The sequence below is a fragment of the Aspergillus mulundensis genome (genome assembly GCF_003369625.1).
Source record: "Aspergillus mulundensis strain DSM 5745 chromosome Unknown scaffold_6, whole genome shotgun sequence".
Taxonomy (NCBI): domain Eukaryota; kingdom Fungi; phylum Ascomycota; class Eurotiomycetes; order Eurotiales; family Aspergillaceae; genus Aspergillus; species Aspergillus mulundensis.
Window position 1 is genome coordinate 1,247,354 of NW_020797894.1, and position 18,198 is coordinate 1,265,551.

General features: G+C 51.5%; 5 protein-coding genes across 5 annotated transcripts; 2 read left to right on the top strand and 3 right to left on the bottom strand.

Annotated features, from left to right (window-relative positions):
- Positions 1–698: 698 nt before the first annotated feature.
- Positions 699–2,880, top strand: DSM5745_06590 (uncharacterized protein; the record flags this gene model as incomplete). The annotated part of the gene is made up of 7 exons (XM_026748606.1): positions 699–850; positions 905–942; positions 1,002–1,176; positions 1,242–1,769; positions 1,821–2,243; positions 2,318–2,703; positions 2,774–2,880. The coding sequence occupies 7 exons, from the start codon at positions 699–701 to the stop codon at positions 2,878–2,880; spliced, it is 1,809 nt and encodes a 602-aa protein (XP_026602910.1).
- A 499-nt stretch (positions 2,881–3,379) lies between these two features.
- On the bottom strand, positions 3,380–5,828 carry DSM5745_06591 (uncharacterized protein; the record flags this gene model as incomplete). The annotated part of the gene is made up of 6 exons (XM_026748607.1): positions 3,380–4,453; positions 4,509–5,018; positions 5,063–5,136; positions 5,181–5,333; positions 5,398–5,733; positions 5,801–5,828. 6 exons carry the CDS (start codon positions 5,826–5,828, stop codon positions 3,380–3,382), a joined length of 2,175 nt encoding a protein of 724 aa, XP_026602911.1.
- A 1,298-nt stretch (positions 5,829–7,126) lies between these two features.
- On the bottom strand, positions 7,127–7,971 carry DSM5745_06592 (uncharacterized protein; the record flags this gene model as incomplete). Its single annotated transcript, XM_026748608.1, has 3 exons — positions 7,127–7,132; positions 7,186–7,441; positions 7,496–7,971. 3 exons carry the CDS (start codon positions 7,969–7,971, stop codon positions 7,127–7,129), a joined length of 738 nt encoding a protein of 245 aa, XP_026602912.1.
- A 242-nt stretch (positions 7,972–8,213) lies between these two features.
- DSM5745_06593 (class I SAM-dependent methyltransferase) lies at positions 8,214–9,102 on the bottom strand (the record flags this gene model as incomplete). Its single annotated transcript, XM_026748609.1, has 2 exons — positions 8,214–8,921; positions 8,968–9,102. 2 exons carry the CDS (start codon positions 9,100–9,102, stop codon positions 8,214–8,216), a joined length of 843 nt encoding a protein of 280 aa, XP_026602913.1.
- Positions 9,103–11,161: 2,059 nt separating this feature from the next.
- On the top strand, positions 11,162–13,087 carry DSM5745_06594 (serine/threonine-protein kinase; the record flags this gene model as incomplete). Its single annotated transcript, XM_026748610.1, has 1 exon — positions 11,162–13,087. One exon carries the CDS (start codon positions 11,162–11,164, stop codon positions 13,085–13,087), a length of 1,926 nt encoding a protein of 641 aa, XP_026602914.1.
- Between the last annotated feature and the right edge of the window lie 5,111 nt (positions 13,088–18,198).

Consider the following 18,198-nt stretch of genomic DNA (forward strand, 5'->3'; position numbering starts at 1 on the left):
ACATATCAACATACACCGGCGTTATTTTTTAGATGAACCATTTTGTCTTTTTTTTTTTTCAGTGGATCTGGGATTAGATCTGGGAGTTAAGTTAGGACATAGTACGCTGCACATGCACGTTAGTCTTCAGGGCACCAATACATCTACATTCTATACTTCGAAAGTATGTTGCTTTCGTCCGTACATCACAATATATATCTAGGACTAATATTGTAATAGTAGAGCTAGTAAGCCCTAGACCAAAGGGCAGGGATTCGCTGATTCGCCCACGACTTGCCTGCATAATAACCGGCCCGGGGCAGTCCCCTCTACAGTTCTTCATGCTGTGACTTCGTATTCCTCGTTCTATTAGGTCGGTAAGCAGGTTGTGTGCCAAGTGCCTCTACCCAGGCCTGTACGACGCCCACTACCCCGAACGGTATGGATGTCTCAATTGTGGTTACACGGCTCCAAGAAAAGAAAAGAAAGTAATCAAACCAAGAGCGCGAGGCAGCCAACTCAGCCATGCAGCGGGCGAAGAAAGGGGAAGGCACAGTCACAGTCACACTTGACTCGCGCTCTCGAGTCTCAAGCCGTCAGTCCTTGATCTTCTGCCCGAACCCTCCACGCGACCATGCCACGCTGTCCATGGATGTTCGCCCTCCTCGTTCCACTTTTCCCGACCCTATCAAGAACCCAGAGACTCAACGATCCAGTCAATGTTTCGTTCTGCGACTGGGGGCTCGCGAGAGGTGATTCCGTTCTTGTTCTCAGGTGCTGTCGGCCGGCTTCTGGTTCTGATTCTGTGTGCTGCAGTCAATGCCGTTCGCGATCGGGTCTATATCGATGGAGGGGAACTTACGTGGGAGCAGTACGGACGAGTCTCTTCATAGAGACAATAAACAGTGCTAAGCAGATTGTGCAGACGCAACGAGGATGGCTCTGTTGAGGTCGACAGCGACGGTAAGGGCATACCGAATCTCTCAATCGAGTCTCGTAGCTGACCACTAATGCCGTCTCAGAGGAGGATGCAAGCTTCGTCTACTACATGAACCTTTCATCCTCTTTCAACGCGCCGACGATGAACTTTACGGCCATCTTTGGGAGTGTGCCCAAGCCCGGGGCCGGCTCTGAGTCGGCGCTTGCTGCTCTGGACGGGTACATGTTTGCCAACGACGCTACGTTTTGGCTTTACGGGTATGCATTGCCTTTTTATGTCCGTATCGAAACGATTTCTGATTCTGGTATCTATGCCGGTGCAGCGGGATTGAGGATCCTTTTGGCGCAGCCAGTCAAACCTCTGCAGACGCGGTGCTCGCCTACGAACCATCCAAAGATGGCGATGCCACATCCGAGGACCAATTTACTACTGCCAACATGGGTACCGTTACGCGCTATATCACCCACGGCGCTGGGGTCTCTATTCCTAGTGAGAACCTGGGCTTCTATGTCAGCGGCGCGCGCGCTCCGGACTGGGGCCCAATATGGGATAATACAACAGCCTTCAACCTCTCTCGGCAGATGGTCAAGGTCAATATGTCAGAGCGCCCGGCGGATGCTATTTGGTCGAATGTTTCATTACCTGAACATATACCGCCCCGCGTCCAAGCAGAGGCTGTCTGGGTTCCTGTATCTGAGGCCGGCGCTGTGGTGCTTATTGGAGGGGTGACTATGGTCGAGTCCCTCATCGATGAAGATAGCTTGAGTGAAGCACAACAGGCCGAGAGCGAGCGTATTAGTCCCAGCTTCATGACGACCGTTTCTATCTACGACATTGCCAGAGATACTTGGTAAGAAGCTGTCATTTCCACTTAAGTGGATTGGGCACTAATCAGATGCAGGTATAACCAGAACACTACAGGCGATGCTCCTCCAATGCTTGCCGGATTCTGTGCAGTATATGCAAGCGCCCCAGACAACTCCTCCCACAACATCTACGTCTATGGAGGATATGACGGCATCAACTACCTTAACCCGCCGGTAGACACTGCTTACGTCCTGTCACTGCCATCGTTTGAGTGGATTCGTCTCTACACAGGTGACAGCCGCCGCCTCGAAGGCCGAAGATATCATAACTGCGTCAAGCCATACCCCGACAGGATGCTAGTGATTGGCGGGACAATCCTCGGTGGTGAACGATCTTGCATAGACGGCGCAATCAGAGTCTTCAACCTGAACAGCGGGGAGTTCCAGAACACATACGATCCAGCAATATGGAGCGAATACGAAGTGCCTTCTCTGGTGTCAGAACAAATAGGCGGAAAGTATGTTCCATTAGCCTAGAGTAGACGACGATCCATCTACAAATACAAGCGAGACTAACTCATCCATGCTCCAGCTCCTCCGGCTTTGCAACCCGCACTTCCCCCGCAACCTGGACAAACGAATCCCTCAGCCAGCTCTTCGCCACACCCTACACCAAGCCCATCGCCACCTGGTATCCTTATGCATCCGATAGCTCCACAGCCACCCAGGACTCAGACGGTTCCTCCGGGTTCCCCGCCTGGGCAGGCGGGCTTATCGGCGGCCTTCTAGGTCTCCTGGCGTTATGTGGCATAGCCGGCGCAGCATGGTGGCTTCGGCGCCGACGCCGACGCAGGCGGCCGGGGCACCAGGGTACTCCTAAGGAGAAAAAAGCGTCCGACTTGGCTGGACTACCTGAGGGCGGGGGCTGGCAGCAGCCAGCACATGAGGCTGGAAGTGGGATTGTCCATGAGATTCAAGGTATGAGTCAATGGGCGCAATATACTACTCAACAAGAAGGCGATCCATAATGACTAACGCATCTACATAGGTACGGAGACTAATCCAGGACTGAACCATGCCGCCGTTGAGCTTCCTGCTTCGAGGACTGCGAGTCCTCTGGCAAGACCGCTTCCGATACCGAAGGCTTCGCCATAGGTAGGGCTGGGTCTGGGGATATCTAGCAGGTGCAAGGTGTCATCTATTACTATGATAGGACGATGAAATGGGAGGCAAAACCAAAGGCAGCCGGTGATTGAGTCGGATCTATAACTTGATATCTTCTTTCGAAACATAGCATCCTCATTCCCCTTTCCTTCTTCTTGGAATATGTGTTACGGTCACTCATGTCGATATAAGCATACCTGGAGTGCATAAGTTGCAGGATGTTACAGCAAATGTTTCAATGGGGCCGCAATGCCAGCAGCACCTAGACGCGCAAGTCAAGTAAAAGAACATGGTATTCGTGAATAATATATAACAGGAGAAAAGAAAAGAAACAAGGGCGAAAGTCCACAGAAATATATCTAACCCTATCCCTATCCCAATCCAGAAATACATGCGTCCAGCACATCATAGCGCCCGGCTAGTCATAACATAAGATAAATATAAAAAAATAAAATCCACCAGCCACCCTTAGCCAGCCAGTCAGAGTAGCTTACTGACTCGTCGCCGTCGACCTGCGCACCCTGCGCTTAACCCAATCCGACAACAGCGAGTCCAACTGGCTATTCATCTCGCGCAGCCTCTTGCTCTCGTCCTTGAACAGGTTCCCCGTAATCGGATGCTCGGGGCCAGCAGGCGGGATATTCGAGTTGTCGTAGACGATGACGTAGAGGTCGCGCAGCTCGTTCTCGTCCTCCAGGTACGAGCGCAGGCTGGCGTCGCTCCATGTGGGAGTTGGTGCTTCGAAGGGTGTGGCGGGGGCGTCGACGTCGGCGCGTCTGCTGTCCGTTGTGTCGGCTGGGGAGAGGGGCGGCGAGTCCGGCGAGTATTGGCTGTCTTCGGCGGGTGGGAGGTCGGTGGTTAGACCTGGGATGCTGGGCGTGCGCTGGCGGTCCAGGGGCGAGGATACGCTGACGGGCGAATCGACAAAGCGGAATTGCTCTGTTGGTTGGCTTGGAGCGAACTTTTGCGGCGGTGATGTTACGGAGTGCGAATAGGGCGCTGGGCCTTGGTTTGGTGGGAGCTGCCGGTTGGGACCGCCAATGGGTGACATTGGTGAGATTGGAGACGTTGGTGAGGTTGGCGACATTGGCTTCTTTTGAGGGCTCGGTATACTGACCGTCGGCGCGCTCTGTTCTGGCTCGTACGGCTTGAAACGAGAGGGTCCAGAGATCTCTTCCACTTCGTCGAGTACTACTTGACGTATCGTCTGATCTCTTTGGGTCTCCCTCGGGGCTCTTTCCTTTTGTTCGAAGGATTCCTTTGGCTGAGCTGCCTCTGGTTGTTGCTTTTGAAGCTTGCTAGTTTGCCTCGCCGGTCCGGCGTGTTTCGTTGGACGTGCTTCGGGGGAGGAAACGGATTCCATGGATGCCTTCGGCGATGGCGATGAGCGAGCCAGTTCGCCCGAATGCTTCTCCGTGCTTTCTTCATCATCACCGGACTTGGATTTCTTGTCCTTTCTTTTGAACAGACCGCTAAGCATTCCAGATTTTTTGTCTTTTTTCTTCTTGTCATCTTTCTTTTCGTCCGGTTGGAGTTTATCAAGTGCTTCTAGGCTGATACGAGTCTACAATGAGTCAGCATCATCTGCTAAATATATCATAGAATTGAGGGGTGCATACCTCTCTTGGCTCGCCGGACGCGGCCTCGTCTCGCAGCAGGTTCGGAGTGAGAGAAATCTTCTTGGTCTCCGCAGTGTCGTCCTTGAAGAATGAGTCGGTATTTCTAAGCGTGCCATTCCTTGACCGGCTAACGTTAAGTTCAGATGTAGGGGAAATAGGGTCTTCTTGCTCAAAAATCTCCTGGCTTGATCGCTGCTTTTCCGGGCTGGCAGCAGTAGGTTCTTTCTCCGCGTTTTGCGACTCTTCAACACCTTTAGACTTTGGACGCAGCGGTTCGACAACAATATCCTCGTTCTGCTCTTCTTGCTGTTCATATTCTTGCTGTGCATATTCGTCGGTAAAAGAGACGTCGTCATCGTCATCCTCCTCCTCGGTCGAGTAATCATTGTCAGAAGCTTCAATGTACGTTGGGCTGGTGAAGGTGACAGTCTTTGCATTTCGTCGGCGCATTGCCTTTTTCAGTGGGTTCTTGGATTTCTCCAAATTATCCCCAAGCATTGACGCGGAGAGCTTATTTGTCAGTCAAAGTCGATATTTGGGCGCAGAACACCTACATCCACATTTCGGTGCTTGTTTAACCGTGCCAATCTCTCCGTGGGTGTTTCAATATGTTCAGCGGGCAGATACCCTACGTCAATTAGCTTGACCCTTGACCCTCGGGTTTGCACCCACCAATACTTCCATCCTTCACAATTCGGACCAACCACCAATAGCTATTGCTGTCATCTAACAGCACCATGTTGTCTCCCTTTGACGCGTTTGCCTGTCCGTCGACGGTGGCAACAAAGTTATGTAGCGCATATACAAACTCAAAGTTGATATCATCTATCCAAGCCAGTCAGTTATCGGACAGGTCAGAACCTACCCCCCGCGCAAGGTAGAAGCATACCGTCGTCAATGGAGGGAGAGCTCGAGATTTTGTCCATGAGGTCATCATCCAACAAATCGTCATCCTCCCCCTCGCTATGGTCACCGTCTTCATGGTCGCCAACATCGCCCTCATCCCGATGCACACCAAGCCCAATATGGATATCGTCTGTGCCATCGTAGATATCAACCCCGTCGCGGCCATCGGGCCCGTGCATGATTTCAGCTTTGGAATCGTGGCCGGCATGACGGAGTTCCTTCTCTTGGTGCGGAGCTAGGCCGGTCTCTTCATTTGTGTGGATGGCGTGTGTATGGTCCTTCGCGGAGGGAGCATCGTGGTCTTGGAGGTCGAGCGTATCTAAGCACCAATTCGATTCAGCCACATCGATTCTGCGCCAAGCATGTATTTGCCCGACATAACATACCAGCTCGCACAATTCTAGGTCTAGTCATATTTGCGTATACTGTTGGGCGGGTTGTTCAAGAATGAGAATTCAGATGATCAGGAACATCGGAAGGAGTGTAGTTCGGCAGCGTCGACGCTTCGAAGTAGAATCGCAGGTAGCGAGCGTGAACTGGCAAGTATCAATCAACGGTGATTGATCGCGAAACGAACCGGTTAACGGTAGAAACGAAGGAATGCCACGACCAGCGGCGGGGATTGGGAACGATGGGATCGGAGGACGACAGGAGTTTCGAGCCACAGGCCCACGAAGTCAGTGTTTCCGAGAAAAAGAAAGGCAAAAGACGGATCAGCAAATGAAAAAGCAATAAAAAAGGAAAAGGACGTAGAGCCGTTAGCAAACAAAGCTCAATGAGTTCCCCAGACTCTGAGACATTAGGAAAGGAGAGTTTAAGATCACAAAAGACTCTCAAAGACTCCCCGACGGTCAACCGTCCTGCGCGCTTATCCACTCCCCGTGCCTGGGGCGGCTTGTTGCTCCTGGCTAGCCGCTTCGGGACTAGTGCGACCCAGGTTCACTTTAGATGCGGCCCTGGCACATGATCTATTTCATCTCTGAACAGCTCTCGAATACTCCGTACAGTCTACGCATACAGAATGGTGGGACGATGCTCATTGAAATGTTGAGTTCTGTATATTGTCTTCATGGACTTCAGCCATCGACCGGGCAGATACACGGGTCACCGACGATCACCCCGCTCTGGCCACGAACCACAATAACCACCGACACAGCCCCTTGCCCGCAACCGCGTCTCATCCTCCAAGATCCAGGTACTGAGATTCCTTATGGCCTGTCGTTGCACTGCAGAAATCTCTGGCTTTGAGGGCAGGAAAAGTACAGGCCTGAAACATCACACAAATCTGCATTCTGCAGTGCAACGATGGGCGCTGGATTTTCATACGCCCCAAGAAGAGTGATCTTGAAGATTAGTACTAACTAGAAACGCAGCAGCTGAAGGGTATCTAATAAGAGCATGGCCTGAAGACACGATGAAACTTTTGAATCCCGACAATAAAAAAGTCCTGGCGAGATGAAAACTACTATTTCGTTGGAAGTGGCCTGCTAAGGAGAAAGCAAGAAAAGAAGTTCAACAGATCTTCATCCTTTCTTTCCAAGCTATACAGCTTCGACTGGCGTATATCGATGCGTGTACCATCGTCCATGCAGGCATAGTAAATACGTCCATGCTGAGGCCCAACTATGGATACCATGAGAACCTAGTGCACCAGATTAGCCCGTGATTTATAAAGATTTTGTCGTTGGAAGAGACCTACGGGATATCTCCTTTCACTTCTAAACCGCAGTTCCCTTTCCGGTACCCTAGATCCTTGTCCCTCGTCAAGTACATCACCGGCATCGTCCTGTGCCAGTGTCAGAGGCTGATCGGCGCGGTTTCTCATAGCTGTTATAATGGCAGCAAGCTCGCCTTGCATGATTGATCCCTCATGTCCGTTACAGGAATGATGCGTAATGAGGATGACGTGTGGAAAGTCAGTTTGCTCAAGCATGTGGCCACATTCATATATTCTCGACTCCCATTCGTTCGTTACGGGCCAACTGCGGTGGAAACCACGCGAATCAGGATATATTGGATGAGGCACACTAGTCATAGTTAGATATATGCACGAAACATAGGGAGGAGTAAATATCACTTACCCAACCCATTGGATGTCACAGTTTGTCGCCATGTCTACGACTCCTGGGGGCAGTCGGCGGGGAAACCCATTTAGAGCCCATTTTTCAAGATATTTGGTAGCAGATACAGTGCGTTTCGTCGGGCACCAGCGAGTATGATAGATATTTATAACACCGGCAGGCGGAGCGACGTAATTAGGGTACTTCAGAGCCTTGTCACCGACAGGACAGTTCTCATCAAAATCCTGCGGGTTGATGGGCGTCTCGCGCATCAAACGAGGCGCGCGGGAACAGAACAGGATGGGTGGGTTGTAGCTCGAGTTTGTCTCGTAGTCGGCAGTAAATGTATGCCGGGAAAGCCGAATATTATGGGCCTTGAGAAGAGAATCTGGAATGACATTGTCTTGTTCGAGCTGTTCATCCGTAGCTGAGGACAACACAACCTTCCACAGGGTATCCAGGCGATTGCGGATCTGTTCAGTAGTAGTGGAGGACATCCTGCCGATTCTCTGTTGAATGTCTGAGAAAGTAAATTAGTGAAAGTTATGAAGTTGGGGAATGGGTTTCGGAATAAAAGCCCAGGAGACAAAATTCAGAGAGAAGGAGTCACAGGAAATGGTTGGTCAGGAAAACCAGGAAACAAAGCTGACTGCAGTTTGGTTTGGTGTTACTGTAAGGTTCTTGCATATTCAAAGCAGTTGAGAGGTCATCTTCTAGCATGGTGTCGCTTGGTATCATGTTATTTGACTCTCGTGGCACTCCACCAAATCATCCGCATGTTCGAGTCTCCCCATGATGCATCGAGATTCTGCCGGAGGAGATCCTCCATCTCCAACCGTGCTTCCACCTTCCATTGGGTACTGGTCGCCTGTCCGACGTCATGCCACAATCCCTTCAATGACTCCAAGTTATGGCGATACTGCGTTCCATCGTTGAAACCAGTGAGAGGATACTCGCCCGCAAACAGACTGCCAAGCTGGCGACCAACGACCATGACGCCGACTTGGTCACGAAGAAGCCGCACCAACTGCGTTGTCGCCTTTAGCTGTTCTGCATAGTTCCAGAGGTGGAGGAGAGAGCTTGCAAACACGATATCGATCTTGCCGCCGAGCGTCTGTGCCAATGCCTCACTATCATTGTCCTCTGTAAGATCCCCCAACGTGAAGGTGGCTTCTAGTCGGTCTTTGTCTTGGAACAATCGGTACCCAAGGTCGATAAATGTCTTCTCGATGTCAAGGCCGAACAGCTGATGGCCAGGGATGCCCTGGTGGGCTAAAAAGCGGATCTCTTGTCCAACGCAGCAGCCGGCGTCGAGAAGCCCGGCCGTCGGGTTGTTGCGGAGATATTCCAGGACACGGCCGTAGGCAGGATGGCGTGCGAGATGAAAGGAGAGAAAGCGCATTTGACCTATACAGGGATAAGGGCAGACCTTGAATGCTTCATCCCGCTGGCAGAGTCAGCAGAAGTACAGCAGGAACGGTAAGGGCACGAACCAGCTCTAAGACATGGGGAACAACGTCTTCCGCTCGGAGGCCACTATAGTTTTCCAGTAACTTCTGCGCATCTGAGTTGATGCTTCTGACATTCGCCTGGTACCAGCTGGGCTTCGTGTTGTTTTCCGTCGTCATGGCGTGAGCTTAATGACCTATATCGCACGGGGATGATGACAGTCAGCCACGGTGGCATGGCCGTTGTGTTTAAGTACACTTTGACTGTGGGTCTGTCGATATTAATACTAAGCATCGAGCAAAAGGTTGGTCTCCCCTTCGACGACGCCTGATTGAGCAGGCTGCAACTACTGCCAACAGTAACTGGTCATGGTGTGGACATGGAGGGGTTATGTGGGGATAAGGTTCAGCTCAAAAACGATCAAGCCTTTAAGAATGCAGCCTGCTCGTGATGCTAGAGCCGCTTGGCCCGACCTGGACAAACTAGCGCCAAAGCTAAGTGACAAACTGGACAGTTACTCAGCTGGTTGGAGTACTGTAGAGTGCGGCAACCGGAAGCACCCCAAGTCCATAGGACGACGATACACAGTAGCGGCCAAAACCCGCCCACTGAAGCGCCTTCAACTTATGCGAGCGGAAGACATCCAGAACACTAGAATCGCATGTCCGATGACGCCGGGCATATGTCTGAATCTGCCCACTAACAGTGGGTACTTGCCCTGCTAACAGGGTGATTGAATTCATGAGTATGGGTATCCAAGGCGTCAGCCTAGCAAATGGAGGACATCGATCCCGGTTCCATAGCGCTTTTACGCACTGCACCAGCGTCTATCCCATGGCCGAAGAGATTGGAAAGGAAATAATATGCACCGACTGGATAATCCGAAGGCTAAGACTGGACGCATTTCTTCTCACGATCGAGATAGACAATCGAGGATTCAGGAGATATGTGCACCAGCTTCGGACGGTATGAGAACAGGTTGCTTTGAATCTTCAATTGCCATCTTTTGAGGAGGGTGCCAGTCCTTACCTTGCATAAAGCTTGCATATCAGGCTGGGAATCGCTTTGGGTCAATCAGTCAATCAGTGAGCTTGACATGTTCGTCCAGGTGATGCCAATGAGTTTCTCAGACAGCACTTGCCACGATTACCATTGAGATCCCCGAAGTCTCAGGGGCCTTGAGGTACAAGAGGTACAAAAGACCTGAATAAGAACATCCGGAGATAGTCCGAGGTTGGTACTGCTCGTTATCAGAAGAGAGGATTGGATATCTCCAGCGGCGCAGAATGAATTTCTTAGAGCCGAGATAGGCGCAACCATTTACCTTCCCTTCGTTTCTATTGGACCACCGTAGACAGGGGTTGTACTTGAAATTCTTAGAAGGCCAAAGCTCCTGGGCAGCAAGGAGTACTTTGAAGTATACTCTGCATCTCACACAGCTTCGTGCGTCATCCCCAGCTTTGGGATGCCAACCCAGGTATGATGAAAGACCAGTCCCTAAATAAAGACGTCAATGTAGCCGCGTAAGGGACGCCGATCCTGGAGAAGTGAGTCACTAATAATATCGACTATAGCTGTTGATTAGTCGAGCTGCTGCAGATGACCAGCATCCGGTTGGGTCAGCACAGCCAGGGAGGGCGTCAAGCATCGTAACAGTGTTTTTCGAGAACGATTAAGACCCTTCGATGACGTCGTCATACATAAGGGATCTCGAAGGATTCAACTTGTGAATAGCATACATAATAGCTTCGAGTAATGCGTTGCAGTACTCCGTATGCTTTGTAAATGCCGTGAACGCAGAGGCAAAGAGCAGACACACCGGAATGACTAATGAGGAATGACCTGATGCTCTTTATAACTCGCTGCTCCGACTTCTCCCGATGCCTTCTCTTGTTGCACGACTCGCCCTCGTCAAATCTTCTTTTATCTTTCCTCGTCTCCAAAATCCTCCAAAGACTCCTTCAGCTATCTTGCACTGGTTGAATTCCTTTTATAACTACGCGCCGCAGCCGATCGCTGTTTGTGGTTTAGTTTCTCTTTATCAGAGTCGATGACTCGATAAGATACTCCACATCTCATCCACATTACATCTTCCATCCCCCGATCCAAAGTGCGGAGTACCTTTCTTCCTCTTTTGCCTCTCTACCACCTACGGGCGTCAACACATCAAGCCTAGTGGTTTACACTTCATGAACTTTATCCTTCCACTCCGACCTTCTTTGTGCTCTCCATGAGGGCATGGCCACTGCACAGAGAAGCAACAAGTCGTCCGGTTTGAGGATTGAGACTTCCTTCCAGCGCGGGTCAGGAAACCGCTGGCGGAATGGCGGGCACGACGGGGAGCGGAGGGGTGCTGATTATCGAGCTGGTAACGAGGGCGACCGTACCAACACACCTCACGATTATGACGCACACCGTTGCGGTACTGATGAAGAAAGCAGTGTTCTGAGTAGCCTTCACTCCTCGACACCTCCCATCTCAGTCCCGCGCCATGATGACAGTCCGAATCATGATGAGATTCCTCACAATCCAGAGGATATTGACGCCTCCTCGCCTTTCGACTCGTTTCTTCAGCAGGATAAGTCGTCACCCGGTTTCGACCCTGCCCTCATCACTCCGGGGAACCTGCAGCCTTCTGAAAGACAGCTGTCGCAAAGCGAGAGGCTGAGCCGGGCTCGAAAATTCCAGCCGCAGAGGACATCGAGCCTCCGGAACATACTTCCGCAGGATGATGACGAGTTGGCGAGCGGTATCAGCCAGTTGGGTTTTAGTCCCGATTCCAGACGGTCTCAAGTCCGGCGAGCGGTTCCGACAGGATTCTCACGCGAAGGTTTTCCTACGAGCCCGAACGGCGACCATCCCACCTCTCTCACAACCATCTCAACCATGTCCCCTATTATGGACGAAGTACAGACCCCTCCGGAAACCTCTCGGGGTATGCTTTCACCACTTTGCATGTCGTCGCCTACGCAGGCGTATCACTCTCCCGAGGAAGATCGCAGCGCCTCCTGGTCCGGAGGATCTGCAGCCATTTTTGGCAGCAAACCAAGCCGCTGGCGAAGCGGTACAACTACACGCTCGCGCCGCTCGACAAACTCCAGTGGAAAGTCTCCTGCGAGCGCCTTTCTCTCCATGTGGAGTACGAGGGAGGAAGCACCGCCAAAGCCTGACGATGAGGGTCAAATGGTTGGAACCGAATATGTTCTTGGGAAGATAATCGGATCTGGCGGTTTCAGCGTCGTCAAGGAAGCTTACAAGGTTGAAGAAAGTGGCGAGACGAGACGACTGGCCGTGAAGATCGTGAAAAAGCAAGTTGCCGACAAAACTGAGAGGGAAAACGATGCGGTCCAGGCGGAGTTCGATCACGAAGTTCGTGTTTGGCGGTACCTCAATCACGAGCATGTCTTATCTCTCGATGCGGTCTATGAGACAGATTACGCCACGTTTTGCTTCACGAAGCTTCACATTGGTGGCACTCTATTCGATCTCATCCGCCAGAATCGTCATAACCATCGCAGTATCGAAATGGGCCTTGCGAAGAAATACACCTACCAACTTGCGCTCGCCCTGCGATACCTGCACGAAGACGCTCGGGTGGTTCACAGGGATATAAAACTGGAGAACTGTCTTTTGGACCCAGTCGAGCTGCCCGACGGCACAAAAACTTCGAATCTCGTTTTATGCGATTTTGGAATGGCGGAATGGATCAATGTCGACAACGATGCCTCATCTGAGCCGTACGAAGATGCGGGGGACCGACCACCACTACGAACCATTGGTCCCTCTGATTCTAGCACGAGCATCGCAGGCAGCCTCGAATACGCCTCGCCGGAACTACTCGACTCTTCCTCTGGAATCATCCACCCGTCCGTTGACATCTGGGCATTTGGAGTCATCCTCTTCACGCTCATTGTTGGGTCTCGACCTTTCCAGAGCTCTTTTCAGCCCCGTCTGATATCTAACATCCGCGATGGTGTGTGGAACAGGAAGGCAGTGCTGGGTGATGGGAGCGACTTCGAAGCACGACGCGATGCACTCGACCTCATTACTCACTGCCTAGAAATGGACTATCGCAAACGTTGGACGGTCCGCGACATCCTTTCTTCCCGCTTCGTGAGGGAATTCGTCGCCGAAAGCCCATCGGACAACGTCTGGAAACTTTGATGCTTACCACACAACAACATTTACTACGACACGCATTTGATGTGTAAAACAAAATCAAAATACGACCTCACGACCTTTCCTAACTCTCGAGCGCTGGTGTTTGGGTTTATGATTTCGCGATACCCTGCTCTTTTTTGTTTCTCTTTGAATTTCGCAACTCAGCTCATTTTGCCCTTCATTCTGGGATTCCCAAAAATGGTTACAGCGGGTCGGACTGTCTTAGTTTTATTTTGATCAGCAAGGCGTCGGACTTCGTTTCGTTTCATGTACTGTACTTATATACCAGGATGTTCTATACCTACGGTTGTCTCCTTCCCTGGTCTTCGTTCGGATTGTGCATTTTGATGGGCATTGCTAGAGACTGGGAGTCCTGAGACTGGGTGCGATTCCACAAAATGATTTGTGTTCGTTAATACCTAATGAATAATCCTGACTTTACTCGCTTTCCATCTCTGCGTAGTTTGTAGACAGTAGATATCCTTCGCTCTGCCCATGCGTACAGACATGGACATATTGCGATATCAGATACGGCGGCCCAATCCTGGACATTGGCTCCAATACAGAGCACAACTGGACTATTCAAAGCTCGCTACTTCCTTCTATGCCTGACGGGCAATTCCATGAATGATCTGTCGGTGTTTGATGGGTGGAACTACCCTAGTCAAGCACGCCCTTTCTCGCGGCGGGTACAGCGACTACGGGAAAATATATATCGGCACGCCAAAACTTCCACCCGCCAACTGGACTACCTTACCCCTGGCATCTCCCAAGTGAGAGTTAACCAAGTCTTTTACGCACGTCTCTCCTCACTTAGTTAACTGAGTCTAGCTTAATGGTTGTATTTCAACACGAGTAGAAAAGAGAGTCCATGCGACTACGTTCATTTGCACACAACCCTCAGGTAGAAGGACGGTACGGAGCTCCAGCTCCAGGGGTAGATCGTATACACAAGGCAGGAGCAAGTAAACAGCGAGACTCCCGCGCCTATCTCTATACGGAGTACGTAGCGAGATCACTATGCGCCAGGAATCCAAGAATCCATCCCAACCTCAACACAATCCTCCTCGTATCATCCATGACTCGAAAGAACGATAACAATAGTACTCCTTCTGAAGGAACGGAAGGAGCAGGGAGCATATACTCTGCAAGCGCAGTCTGCAGTTGCAGGATCCAGCGGCCAGCCACCTGGCCAGAGCGCAGTTTATGATAAATTGGCCTGTTGGTAGTTTTACGGACTCTATCCCGTACCACTAGCCAAGCAAGCTCGATCCTGCAGGCATCCAGATTCCAACAGGTCCGGCTCCAGTTCCAGGTTGCAGGTTCTTTCTTGATTTCTTAGCAGTCCGGACCCCGTAGTCTACTTACTTTTACTACTACTATAGCCCACTAGTCAATATACATACGATTACGGAGTCAGCCGAGGTCGGAAGAGAGTCCGTTTTCGTCAGTGCCACTGCCACGGCCATGGCAACGGCAAAGCGTGCTAATTTGCCGCTTATTTGTCTTAGTCCTACGGTCTTACTCCGTCTCTTTTAAGTTCTTCCATGTGGGAGAAGAGAAATGCTGAGGATGACGTCGGTGTAGGTTCTGTCTTACTTTGCTAAATTTGTTCGGGTTGTCGCTGACTCGCTGCAGGCGATGAGCTACGGGGACGTCGGGGAGGGTATAACTCACTGGCAACTGCGCACTGCACTCCACTTTACCTGGCCACTGCCCCGGGGCCGTACTCCACCCAATTTGTGCTCGGTTCGACGGTCCAACCGTCCAAGATGCTGACAGCGACAGGCCAGAGGCCCAATGCAACGCCGACGAAGTGGCGGTGATAAGGATAAGCGACTAGAAGGCCACGGTGCTGGTGCTTAGCGCCGACTCGCTGATGGTAGGCGAACGAACACCTAGTCGAGTGTGCTGATTCCTCAAAGAACGCTGCAGCCATGGCGCATACTGTAGACTGACTGGTTGTATCGAAGTACGGCAGCTCTCGGCTGGAATGTCCCGCCTGACACAGTCACAAAAGTCAGACAAAGTACCAAGGGTGGTACTTCCACCAGATATTGTGATCTGAACGGTGCCGAAAGCTGTCCAACACTCTCGGCTGAGTGGGAGTACCGAGCATGTTGTGCAGTGTGCAAGGTAACATAATAATATATGAAGATTAATGAAACGGCCCCGTTGGTAATATCCATATCTATATGTAAGACGACAGCCTCGGTGTCTGAGTTTGGTCTGGATGGAGTCTGGAGTCGTACCTTGCCAGGGCCTAGCATGAATACGACCTCGCAGTCTCACTTTCGGCGCACATGCTCTGGCCAAACTCTGAAAGAGTGGTTATAAATCTACAATTCCTGGTGGGGTAGTGGGCTGGCATTAGTTAGTACTTTGTGGCTTCGTCACCAAGGTCATTAATGCGAAAGCGCCCATGGGTAAGCCGCGGAAGTAAACAGGGAGTCCAGAGTGAGCACTGCCCTGGGCGCCAACGCGCTCCATGCATAAAGGAAGCAGCCCCTGAAGTTGTACGATCCTCCTCTAGCGGAGCTATGCTTCCTCGCTGGACTTCTTTCTACGCCGTCAAACCCTGTCGTTATCAACAATATCCCGTATGAGCAGATCAGTTGACAGGGAGAGGCATGCCATTCTTTGGTTCGCACCCCTGCTTTGTCGCATTGAAAGACCCAATCTGGTCTAGCCCAGAAGGTCGCCCGGCGATATAGCTTCATCGTTACGAACCTTTCTCGGACAGCGGGATAAGCATGCCTGCGAAGCGCCCTTGCGGTAATGCTTCTAGAACATGGCGCCCTGGGGGCGTCAAGCAGGTTCGATCCTTGCGGTTGTTGAAATTGAGGTCATCCCTGACATGCGAGGTCAGGCCTCGTTTTTCATAGGATATCGATGACCTGAGCATAGATGCCTGTAGCGAGGACATTCGAGCTCGGTCATTCAGCGGAAACCCCGGCAAGGACTTGGCTAACTGTGAACCGACGGTGAAAACTTTTGTCTGACCATATGTATATCGCTCCATGAGCGCAAGAAGCGAGGCTCGAGAGAATTTGCCTGCAGGGATCTGATCGATGCAAGGAGCGTAAAAGGCCGCAAGGTGGACACAACTCGTATAACCGAGCATGCTTGTCCACTCGTAAGTTGAATGTCAGTGTTGTCCGTTAATACGGGATTGATGTGCTCGAGGCGTCAACCATCATTCTCCACGTAAAACGCAGGCCGATCAGGACGCAAAAGCAGGGTAAGAAATTTTGCTAATGGTCGTCGTTGCCCAGGCAGAAAGGCATCGGTAATGGTAGAGGCCGATTGACGGACCAAATGCAGTAAGCTTAGCGGGCAGGAATGCAATAGATCAGGTCGACATTGAATTCGACAATAAGCAATGTTCGTTAATGCCGTGTTGCAAGAAGCAGCGAAGAAATTGCACCATGGATAACCATCAACAGTGGTGGGCGCTAAGCCTGGACTCGGAGGCCGTCATCAACAAAGGCCGCCATGATGTTGTTGGCACCGTCCAAGTGGTCGGCAGATGATCCATACAGACGACGAGGAGCTTCTCACCCAAGGATGTCGTGTCGATCGGTTACCTGCAAGCGGCTCGAAAGGCACACACACCCTTTTCACGGACGGTGTCGTTAACCATTCAAGGTTCAACTGCCGAATGAGCGGACGGGCGGGAGGGCGTAGTGTCTCGGACACAGGAGGATGAGACGATCAGAAGACTGACGCTGCATCGTGGCTCAGGCTCCGACAAGGAGCATATAACCCCTGTCTGGGAGTGTTCACAAGCGGAGTCGGGGTCACTGGAAGCGAACGCACGAGGGTGAGAAGGTTAAGATCAGCGAAACAGACATCCGGGAAACCCTCGAGATTCGACAACGGGGAGAAAGGCGGGATTGGGATGGCATCCACGTCTATCGGTCTATCCACCGTGATATGAAGGTGACGACTGCGACTGCCGACGGGCGACGTGGTGCTCCGTAAATTGAATTCGCACTGAACGCGTCGCCGGTCGCTGGGGCGCGTCACAAAGTCTAAACTCCAAGTCGCAGCCGGCCGTGCGCGCTGAGTAAGCAACCTTGCCGAGTCTCCAGTCGTGGCGGTGACCGATTTGGAAATGGGGTCGGCGACCAACGCATGCTGTGGCGAGTAGCATCCGTCGTTTGACGGACTGAGCTTGTGGTCAGCAAATTTGGGGCTTGTCGAAATTAACGGTGTTTCCTATTAGTTGGACTAGCGGACGAGAAAAAAAAGCAAATATCCATCCAGTGCTCCGAGCCACTGGGGTTATCAACATGGAGTCATGGATGGAAGTATACTCCGTAGCTTCGGTATAGTACGGGCGGCCTACCAATCGCATCGCAGCTGCACGGAGTCGAGACTGAAGGATTGTGTGCGGGACAGTAGCAGCAGACTATTCCGTAATAATTACATATAAAACAATGGGAAGAGGGGAAGAAAGGAGTATAGCGGAAGGTTGAAACTGAACACGGCGCCGGAGATTGCCTGGAGAGTTGAGGCTGACTGGAAGATCTCCATATCACAACTTACAAGTCGAAAAAGCAACGACTGCGATAATCGAGGACGAGCGGACGTTTGACCGGTTGGCTTTGGGCGTTTTGATGGATGGATCATGGCTGCTGCGAGCCTGCGACCATGCGAGAGCTGGAAACAATACTCCGCAAGCCATGCCCAATATCACCATCACCGCGTCTTGTCTCTAACTCTCTACTCCGTATCCAACTCCAGATCGGCATGGACGCAGGACGCCTGGGCGACGAGTCTCCATTTCATTATTATTGTGCCGCCCGCTGCTGCGCCTTGAAGCGATCCAAGCGATCAAGCGAGAGAAAAAGAGCCCAGCCAAGGTTCCAGATAAAAGTCTGTCTGATGATGACGATGATCTTTGATGATAGTGATACGCACTCATGAATAGATTGACGATAATGTATCTCGAGCGTCTCGGCCAATTGGCGATGAGTGGCACTCGCGCTCCACAGCCTCGGGGGACTTGTTTCTTCCTTGTGTTCTGGAACCTGGAACAGCCGGCAAGCCATGTTGCAATTATCCAGGCGGTTTCTCGTTACAAAGTGGGCTGGTAACGAGCAGTAACA